The sequence below is a fragment of the Gymnodraco acuticeps genome, unplaced genomic scaffold (genome assembly GCF_902827175.1).
Source record: "Gymnodraco acuticeps unplaced genomic scaffold, fGymAcu1.1, whole genome shotgun sequence".
NCBI lineage: Eukaryota > Metazoa > Chordata > Actinopteri > Perciformes > Bathydraconidae > Gymnodraco > Gymnodraco acuticeps.
In genome coordinates this window covers 3715588-3726511 of record NW_022991154.1, presented here as the reverse complement: position 1 = coordinate 3726511, position 10924 = coordinate 3715588, and the positions used below count along the sequence as shown (strand labels likewise).

Below are 10924 nucleotides of genomic sequence, written 5' to 3'. Positions count from 1 at the left end.
TGGGTTGATGGGACTCCTGAGGGCGAATGCTGCTGAAAAGGCTAAACGGGTCAGTTGCAGCGGTGTCTGGGTTTAAGTCCCATGATACCATACACTTCCTGCTCCCAGAAACCTCTCTGTCTCTCGTTTCGGGATAAAGGAAGCAAGTGTCCAGAATGGAGACGCACGTGGATGGGCTTAATTATCCGTCGATCCGTGGAGATGAGACGGGATGCAATTTGTGGTTAATTGCGAATGAAAACGCTGTCGACCACCGCCAGGACTATCCAATCATACTTAACCCGCGCGCAGCCAGCGCGAGGCCTCGCGGAAATGCGGATTGATTTTTTTGGCAGACGAGCGTGCGGCCTTAAATCGATCCATATGGATTGATCTGGTCGTTTGTGGTGTCAGAAGCGTCCTTTCAGAGACCTAAATGAGTAAAGCAGATACATTAAGCTGTTTTTAATAAAGCTTATAAGGCAGAGTGTTTGTACCTTTTGCCTTACTTAAACGCTTTCCTAGGTGTAATTTTTGAACAAGTTTTAAAACATATATTTGGATTTATTTGGAATCACATTTTTTATACAAAACACGAGTTAATTTCAACGTGTAAGAATTGACATTGACAACCATCAGTCATATGTTTTCAATGTGTCAGCATAGATGTCCAATTCACTTGCTAATGATTGAATTTAACCTCGAGGATATCCTTTTCAGGGGTCAACCATTTGATTTGATTTATGTTTCCTTTCATACAATAAAGATCTGATAAGCCGACACATAAGTGAACACACATATGAAGATTGCTGTCATTCAAATGTTTCAAATATAGTTGAAATTGTTTCATGTTTCAATCAAGTCCATATAATGAATTCATTAATGTATTCACAAATACTATGAATTAACAACATCTACGTCATTTTCATTCCTTGTGAAATCTAAACGCATGTTGACAGACTCGTTACACTGACACAACATTTAGAACTGTTCAACCTGAGTTCCAAGTAAAAAATGTTCTCTTAGAAACTCCCGGAGCTCTCATTTTACTCCGCGCTCGGTGCAGTAGCCTGCGCTCGGTCACTAGAGGGGGGGATCTGCTGCTGCACCTGTTCTCCCTGCGCGCCCGGCACACTTCGGCTCCTCTCGGCTCTGCTCGGCTGCCGGTGGAGTCTTCTGCTATAGGAGAATGCAACCGCGCTGCTGAGATCTCCTCCCATTGGCCCGTCGCACCTCAGTGTGGGAGGGTCGCGGGCCACGCTGTCTCTATAAGAGCAGAGAGTGCCTTCCAGCGTCTCAGTGACTCTGCTGGCTGCACCGTGACGCTCTTAGAAAACAAGTTGAGAGAGAGAAAACCTACTGGAATGTATCACCTCTTGCATAATATTACACACAGTCAACACGTAAGGTCAGCAGCGCGCCCCTGTAAGGAGGGACAGCACCGTGGGGACCGAGGCTGTGTTGAATAAAACATTTCTGGACGGACCACAACAAACCGGAGCAGATTATCCTTTCAGAGAAGGAGCCCATGCCTGCAACTACTGCTTAATATTACATGCATATTAACTTTGAGTGCACGTGGCATTGCATATTGTATTCTTTGGGACTTTTTTTGGCACAACTTTTACGCACCTTTGCAGCGCATGTCCTGCACAGATCTGAGTGATACACTTTTAATCCGGGCCATGCTGCAGTGACTTCTCCCTGGGACTTCATTATAGAAGTTGTAATCAGCGGTGGGCGAAAGAGTATGCTTTGAAAATATTTATAACACACCCCAACAGCAGGAGAAGACGAAGAAGTCTTCTCGTGTCACCTGATCGAGCAGCAGCAGCGAGGAGAGTAAATCACCGGGAAGCAAGTGGGCTGCAGAGGTGAAGCGAGGACAAGACAGGTTGGTGTTTCCAAATTCACCGGGCTCCAGTTTCAGCCGCCCGGGGGGCTCCTGGTATTAAAGCGCGCATTTGACCTGGGATAAGTTGTCAACAAGAGCAGCGAGCGGAGGCGAACTGGCAGGTGTACAAGTTCATTTACATGCATACGTATATTCACGCCACTATATATAGAAGTTGTCTTAGGGACGAGCAGCTTTAATAAGTTCCTCCACCCACCCGCCGGCCCTGCAGCAACTCTGTGCACCGAGTGTGTGCGCGTGTCTATATATATATACACCATACAGGCTGTTATTCCTCCTTGCCATCTGTAACCGGGAGGGCTGCCCTCCGTCGTTTTGGCTGTGAGGAGTCGTCGCATGGACAGACATGGCTACTGACCTCGCCATGAGCGCAGAGCTGCCTAACAGCCCTTTGGCTATCGAGTATGTCAATGACTTTGACCTTATGAAGTTTGAGGTGAAGAAGGAGCCGCCGGAGGCCGACCGCTACTGCCACCGCCTCCCGTCGGGCTCTCTGTCCTCCACCCCGATCAGCACGCCGTGCTCCTCCGTGCCTTCCTCGCCGAGCTTCTGCGCTCCGAGCCCGGGCGCGCCGCCCAACCAGAGCCTCACCAGCGGGGTCAACAGCAGCAGCAGCGGCAGCAGCAGCAACAACAGCAGCGGCAACAACAATCACAGCAACGCGGGCAAGCCTCAGCTGGACGACCTGTACTGGATCCCCAGCTACCAGCACCACATCAACCCCGAGGCACTCAACCTGACCCCGGAGGACGCGGTGGAGGCCCTCATCGGCAACGCGCACCACCATCACCATCACCACCCGGCCTACGAGGGCTTCCGCGGGCAGCAGTACGTCGGGGAGGACCTGTCCACGGCCTCGGTGGGTCACCATCACCAGGGCCACCACCACCATCACCACCACCACGGCCATCACGCGCGCCTGGAGGACCGCTTCTCTGACGAGCAGCTGGTCAGCATGACGGTGCGGGAGCTCAACCGGCAGCTGCGGGGCTTCAGCAAGGAGGAGGTGATCCGCCTGAAGCAGAAGAGGCGCACCCTGAAGAACCGGGGCTACGCGCAGTCCTGCCGCTTCAAGCGCGTCCAGCAGAGGCACATGCTAGAGTCCGAGAAGTGCACGCTGCTGAGCCAGGTGGAGCAGCTGAAGCAGGACGTGGTGCGCCTTGCCAAGGAGAGGGATCTTTACAAGGAGAAGTACGAGAAGCTGGCCAGTCGGACCTACACGGCCGGTGGGAACACGAGAGATCCGTCCGGGAAACAGGCCAACACCGAGTTCTTCATGTAAGAAACGCAGACTGAGCACCCCACTTAAAAAATAACCTTTATTTATATATATTTTCTGCGTTTGTATTTTGTTTACAGTTATTCCCTCGAAGAAAAACACAAGTAAACAAATACGCATTAGATGTGCACAAAAGTAATCCTTGTGCGCATTTTTGAGTCTTAAAGATGTTTTGGCGGAACTTCTGTAAACTCGCTGCAACCTGTCAGCTGGGCACATGGGATCACTTAGCCTGTAGACTGTTTTTTCCTCTGGTGCAACAAAACCTGGTCTTATTGAACCATTGTGACATTTAACATGACTGTCTTAATTCAGAGAGAATGCTTTTGTCTTAAAAGTGAGGGGAACGGTGCATTTTTTTAAAGAGAGATTGGACTGAAGTAGAAGCAGAAAAAGCAATACACCGCCTATCTTTGGCTCCAGAAAGCTCAACAGACTGTTTTTTGTGATAATGAGGCGGAGAAGAGACATTTCAATATTGCAAGTATATAGTTTCCCATCCCTTATTGCAACCCTGCATGCAGGACATGTATGGTAACCTCCAGTCATCTCCCAGAATCCTTCCACACGTATGGAAAGCATGGCCCATGGTACGCTTCTCCTCCTCCTCCCTCCTCCTCCTCTGCCACCAATAAGGCCTGGTATGAAAAAAGCCACCTTTCCCCCCCTGGAAAGGTGCAAGGACTGCGGACAAAAATGCATAAACAATCTGCTAACTGCAAGAAAAAAACATGGATGCGTCTTCAACTGCTATTTTCAATCAATTTTTCTATTGTTTTTAAAATGAAAGAAAAACGACAAAAAGAGATTAACTGAGCCAGATTTTAGACTGTATTTATTTCCACCTGTACATAATGTGTAGAGAGAAAAAAAACAGTTACCTGTGTTATTTTACCTTTTTCTCCTTTTTAAAGCTTTTGTTGCTTGGATTCTTCGAAATGTCTTAATACAAATGTTTGTATGTTACAGCATGCAAATCGTATATGGTATCCTCTTCCTACTGAACATGTGTAATGTCAAAGGCAAGCCTATACTGCACTAAGAAGAGATCAAACTGGACAAGCGTTTTGTTTTCTACTCATAGGACCTTTGATCTGTTAAAAAACCCGGATGTAAATTTGATAAAGGTTCATGTATTAGATGGACAAGGACTGCATTCGCTGCTAAAACTCTATGCACCAACCTGATGATGAAAAATATTAGTTTAATGATTTTTTTTTTTTTTACTTTGGATATTTGTAGAATTTGTTAAGGGCCTGCGCGTTTATTCTGCAGCCCGGTGTCTTAACAAGAGCTTGTGTCTGATAGGAGGATGCTTGCTGGTTTGAGAAGAGGAGAGACTTTGCCTGTCGGTAGAGCTTACTGTTCTTGGAGATGCATTATTCTGTCAATAAGACGTGTGTTTTCTGCTGCCTAGATATATGTGCAATATTGTGCAGAAGTGTCCGATGATTGGGCTACCTGTTGGGTGGCGAGCACTTACAGGAAGACAGGCTGGAAATTGTAGATCAAAAGGCCACAGTTGAAAATGGTAAATAAATATGAGATGTGTTTTATTGCTCTCCAAATATTCGATCTTTTACGTGCAGTGAAAGAACAAAAATTATCACAACGAATCTTCTAACAAATTATTTTTTGAAAACAATTAGGTACCAACAATTATTTATTCAGTTAGGCCTACTTATTGTATTTATTTTTTAATTGGTTTTATATGACGTCAACGTTTTGCAATATTATTTACAGCCTAACAATTTGATTTTAAAGAACTATGAGCAAACTTCTGCACAGTGCTGTGTATGTATATCTGTACATATAATTTCTATATTTATTCAATGAACGTGTCCTAACGTGTCAACAAGTGAAAACCCTACCAAGTGGAACGTTGTTGAGAATCTTGTTTTCATAATGTTTAATAAAAAGTTCTGTCCCAAATCTGTCAGCCTGCTGCTGCCCTCATTGTTGCAGAACAGGTTTTTATTTTGAAAACAACAAACAAAAAGGCTTCCTGCCACTAAATTATTAAAAGCATTGGCTTTATGTAAGATTGTCACGAATTCGTTTCTTATTCAAGGCCAGCCGAGTTTCGTTGCAGCTCTAAGAATGTATTTTTTTAAAACACCCTAAAAGCCCGTAGATAGCATTGTATGAATGTATAATGTTTACTATTATTGTACGTAAATAAGTCTGTTCATATAAGACAAAAACAAAATCCAGTTTAACGCAGTGACTGGAGTTTAAACTGCATCAACGGACATGTTGATGGTGTATACAATATATTTATGTATAGGCTACTTGAAGAATTGTAAAATAATCTATAATATTATTATTGAGGCCTAATTATTATAGGCTAACAGAATTATGAATATGTCATATCATATTGATTGCATTATGATAGTATAAAATAATCTGAAACGACAGTTGACGAGTGTGTCAAAAATAATGATGTAAAGATTTTTGAAAGAATATCAATTTTGTTGTTTTTATTATTATTACAAGGCCTATTATTATTATTATTATTCAAGACGAAAACATATACACAATAATTGATGCTCGTTTGTCTCTTAATTAGTGATTTCCTTAATTTATTTGTCGGTGTTCCATCTGCTATATTTTATTCTTCATCGGTCATATCTTTCGGCCGTAATTTGTCTGTGAGAGGCTCCACCAGCCGCCCGGCTCCTCCGTTCCGCTGCCCGGGCTGCGGACGCCTGTCAGCGGATCCCTCTACTCCCATCAGCCGGTGATGGATGGATGGAGCCGGCCTCTATGCCATCATGCACGGAACAACAAGGTAGATGAGCTAAACTCTCACACTGCATGTTTGAGCGAGTCACTGCATGACACCCTCGATGTCCACTTTGTGTGCACGCGCACTAAACTGCTTTAAGTGTTCTCTCCTTCCTCCTCTCCGGGTGGCGGGTTGACACAGATGCCACCCCGCGTTGCTGCTGATGTGACACCGCCGTCAGACCCGGAGGCTGGCGGCTCACTTCAAACACCATAACTCACTGTGTGTGTGTGTGTGTGTGTGTGTGTGTGTGTGTGTGTGTGTGTGTGTGTGTGTGTGTGTGTGTGTGTGTGTGTGTGTGTGTGTGTGTGTGTGTGTGTGTGTGTAGTGTGTGTGTGTGTGTGTGTGTGTGTGTCTGTGTGTGTGTGTGTGTGTGTGTGTGTGTGTGTGTGTGTGTTGTGTGTGTGTGTGTGTGTGTGTGTGGTGTGTGTGGTGTGTGTGTGTGTGTGTGTGTGTGTGTGTGTGTGTGTGTGTGTGTGTGTGCATGGTGCGAGAGGAGCGAGCGTTTTTATGTTTCTGGAAGTAAAACGAAGCAGCATATATAGGTATATGTGACGTGTAAACTAGAGACTGAAGGAATATAAGTGTACAGTGTGTGTGTGTGTGTGTGTGTGTGTGTGTGTGTGTGTGTGTGTGTGTGTGTGTGTTGCAGGGTCATGCAAGTGAAGGAGAGTATACGGTAAGATGTCAATAAGGAAGTGAGATATCTGCACAGCGATATATGAATTTAAGCCTGTTTATACTTGATGTAAGGCTGTCACAAAAATGAGAGAAATTCCAAACATTTTCTTGAAGGCTGTCAGATTTGCTCAATATAGACCCCAACAAATATCTTATTTGATTAGATGTAGTTGTATTGAACATATTTGTATTATGATGCTTTTAATAGACAGTTGCATTTTTGTCTTTCCAAACAAATATTAAAAAGTCCTATCTTTAAATATTTGTCCCTGCAACATGTAATTTTGAACATTTCTGCCTATAACAAAATAATTTGTCTGTACAGATATTAATCCTTTATACAAGCACTTATTTTCATTTTTTCATTTAATCGTTTATTTGAAAGGGACAATGCACATTAATGAACACTTTAGACAAATAATGCTTCAAGTGTAAATATGCCGGATTTTAGCTTTGAGCTAATTTCCATCCGTAGTCCCTGACATACAACATATAACTTGTATGTCAGGGACCTTTATACACCTGTTTATACTATGCAAAGCGCCTTGCCATACCAATACAAGCTGTTCAATTTCCTTACAGTTAGACTACATAACGTTCATATCACCAACTTTCCTAAACTGATTAAATTGCTGAGTGATGCAATCTTTATTGGGTGCAAAACACTCTGCTTTCAACTTTCAAATTTTTATTTTTAATTTTCTCTTAATATCTCTCCTCTTTCTCCCTCCTTTCTGCCTCTCCATCACTCTCCTCCTCTTCCTGTTTTTGCTGACTCAGAGGAAACATTGAGCAGTGTGACAGCCATCACCTCACTGGGAGTCAGGGTGTGTCTGTGTGCATATAACACACACATAGAGAGAGGGATTGAGATAGCATGCACGGGAATGAAGGACCAGGCATGTGCTGTGTGTGTGAGACAGAGAGAAAGAGATCACCGTGACTACGCTGTGTGCTTTTCTATCCATAAATCAGGGCAGAGTCCATCTGAGCCCCATCCGAGAGACGAAACAAGTGAAGATGTGAAAAGGATGGAGAGAGTGAGTGGGGGTGGGATAACGTTCAGAGAGAGCGGTGCAGTGTGTCTCTGGCGTCTGGAGCTGCTGAGATTCAACACAGTCAGCGTCTCTTCGGCTCAGCTTACCTACAGTATACACACACACACACACACACACACACACACACACACACACACACACACACACACACACACACACACACACACACATCGAGACACACACACAGTCCAGACAAACACTGTGGAAGCAGCTCACAGCTGATATATATACTTGCATCCTTTTAATAAGAGTGATAATAACCTCAGCCTCCTCCTCTACCTGTTGTTGTTGTTTTTATTATAACGGTCAGGGCAAAGCAGGCAACTCCCTCTGAGGTTACACCCCTAAACACATTAGGTTCACTTTTTGGCAATTAGGGAATTTGTACCACTTATGTGCAATTCATTCAGCTCCCATATGAAGTTTTGGTCATAGACAGATTATGAGAGAATTGGTTTCTTGTGCACAAACTAGTAGGAAGGCCCCCACCCTCGGTAATAGACAGCCAAACTGAAGAAGTCATTTCATTTTTGTCAAATGTGTCGCTTTGCATTTATTTTAGTTTTTTTTCACACCTCTTTTATGCGGCTTTCACACCAGCGCTTTTCCCTTTCTAGCTCCGAGCGGGAGCTTTTCTGGTTCAGCTCCAGTTTCCCTTTTCTGCTCCCGCTCTGTTCACACCGCCCAGCACCCGACTGGTGCTGCCGCTGCCGCGCTGCGTCATGACGTCACCGTTTACATCGCTGGTTTGCTCCCCAACGGCATTACGGCGCTCACAACAACAACAACTGCGTCTTTTCGATGATTGTGTTGCTTTTAATCACACGAAGCCAGAATAAATTAAATAACGACTTCTCCAACCTTATACTTTTCTCCAGAGTGCCGTGGTTCATTGTTTATTAATGTGTTTCTGCAGCATTTACCGACCGCTGCAGTGTTGGCTGCTCTTCCACGGGAGTTTATTCTCCCGTTAGCTCCCGGTTAGCTCACACTGCAGCGGCCGCTCTAAAGTATTCACTGTCCAACTCACACAAGCAGCTGATACATATCCCCAGTTCCCCTGAATGTGTGTCAGTCTGAATTGACGCTGTTTGGCATCACAACGCTGTTATGAAAGTTTCTCTGGTATAAAATGGGTGATGTTAGCATAGCAACCGAAGCTAAACTGACTACTTGCTATTGCTATCCTATTGTGGCATAAACCGTTTTCTACAGGCACATTTTACCGGCGTATTTTTATTATGATTCTACTTGTGATAGTCGGACACGACAACCTGTGCAGCAATACAAAACAACACGTCTACCTCTCTCCACAATGATCAATAACAGTGAACGGATGGTCAAAGTAAGGTACAAATAAACAGAATCACACGAAGCCTGGTTAGTGTTGCCTGACTTTATAAAGTGTGTTTATAAGCACTACTGCTTGTAGGCAGGCATGACAGTCGACCCATGTTCAGGGGAGGTGGGTTTAGTTTCCTGCAGCCTCGACGTAAGAGAGACGTAAGCGACGCCACCTCTTAGCTTCGAAGCTCTTGTCTCTAGACCGATAATTTTTTGGAGCTGGAAGTGAACCGGATTCCGGAGCTAAGAGCCGGCGCCGCTGCGGTGTTTGAACAGGAACAACCGGCGCTTTTCAGGCTCCAGCTCCGAGTCGGAGCTGAAAAAGCGCTGGTGTGAAAGGGGCATTAGTCTTTCTTTCATTACTGTGATACTGTTTTCCATCTAGTCGTTTTGTGTCTCTTTTCAGTAATTGTAGGTCATTTTGGTGTCTGTTTTTAGTCATTTTGCACCTCTGTGATCGTTATGTGCTGGTTTTGCATCTTTTTAAAGTCATTTTGCGTCTCTTTAGCTTTCGTTGTGGTAAATTGTACTGACTTTTAATCGTTTTTGGTTGGATGGTGGTCTGTTTGTGACCAATTTGTGTTCTCTATTCAGCAACTCGTTGTTATATAGGCCCTTTGACCCCTAGTGCCCCTGGGCCTTTCCCCCGTGGATGAGTTGGTAAATTAGAGCCACTTTGTTGTTTTCTTGATTGGCTCTAGTTCCAGTCTGTAGGGTTCACTTATTGCAAAACATATTAATGTCCCACCTACCTTTAACATATATTCATTGGTTTGGAACTGTTTTGACAAAAGGAGACTGTCAACATCAGGGAGCGTTTGAAGTTGGAATTTGTCAAAATGTTAAAGGTCCCATGTCATGCTTTTCTGGTCATTACCTGTCCCCTTGTGTGTTATGTAGCTTTTTCTGCATGTAAACGGTCTGCAGAGTCACAAACCCTCAAAGTACACCCTGTAGCGAGTAAAACTCTAACACCTGTCCATGCTGCCCTAGAACGCCTCGTTGGACATTTTTCTTTTTCCATTTTTTTCTTCCTGGTCATAGTGACGTAACGATACCCAGGTCCAAATGGACCAATCCGTGGAGCTCCTCACACTCACACACACACGCTCACTCAGCCTTGTCTTTTCTCAGCCGCGGCTCCGGGGATCTCCTGGCTGTGAGTGTGTGTGTGTGCTCAGGCTGAGTTCCGCGGTGTCTCGCTGTCTCGCAGGCCCCACGCAGCAACCAGGAAACGACACCAGTAATCCAGCTCACACTGTCCGCTCCAGCAGCGGAGCCCCGCGACGTCCCGCCAACACGGCACCTAGACCCCACGCAGCATTCTCATCTGTTTGTCATTACTGGTGTCATTTTCTGGTTGCTAACAAACACCATTTGTAACACATAAACACTGATGTTCCGCTGGTAACGGTGTGGACTCATCAGAACAGAGTGGGCGAGCTGACCAATCAGAGCACAGTGGGCTCATAGGGAGGGGGGGGGGGGGGGGGGGCAGGAGCTCCAACAAGCCGTTTAGGACAGAGAGTGAATACACATACTATACAGAGATGCTGTATGAGAAACCAATGTGAGTTTGGAACATTGAACAATGTACATCTATTCTAGTAGACCTCAACAATGGAATTATGACCAGTAGAAATGGGCATGTCATGGGACCTTTAAGAGACTCAGTACATTGAAAGTAGTAGTAGTAGTAGTAGTAGTAAAAACCCAGCAGTAGTTTCAGTGTTACAGAGTGGGGGCAAATGTACAGCAAACATGTTACCAGTACAAACATTAAATGAGAGTGTAAAGTACAATATTGCATGACTGTCAGATCTTAATCTAGGTGTTACAATGGCTCAAATATGCTTATTCTATGAGCCAATGGAGGTCAT

At 44.7% G+C, this 10924-nt stretch overlaps 1 protein-coding gene across 1 annotated transcript; it reads left to right on the top strand.

Moving 5' to 3' along the window:
* The first annotated feature begins 1186 nt into the window (after positions 1–1186).
* Positions 1187–5106, top strand: mafaa (v-maf avian musculoaponeurotic fibrosarcoma oncogene homolog Aa). Its single transcript, XM_034237311.1, has one exon. It carries the CDS (start codon positions 2241–2243, stop codon positions 3174–3176), a length of 936 nt encoding a protein of 311 aa, XP_034093202.1. The 5' UTR covers positions 1187–2240; the 3' UTR covers positions 3177–5106.
* Positions 5107–10924: the final 5818 nt, after the last annotated feature.

What these genes read in the sequence shown, in the direction of transcription:
- mafaa (XM_034237311.1), top strand. Translation starts at nt 2,241, where the DNA reads ATGGCTACTGACCTCGCCATGAGCGCAGAGCTGCCTAACAGCCCTTTG.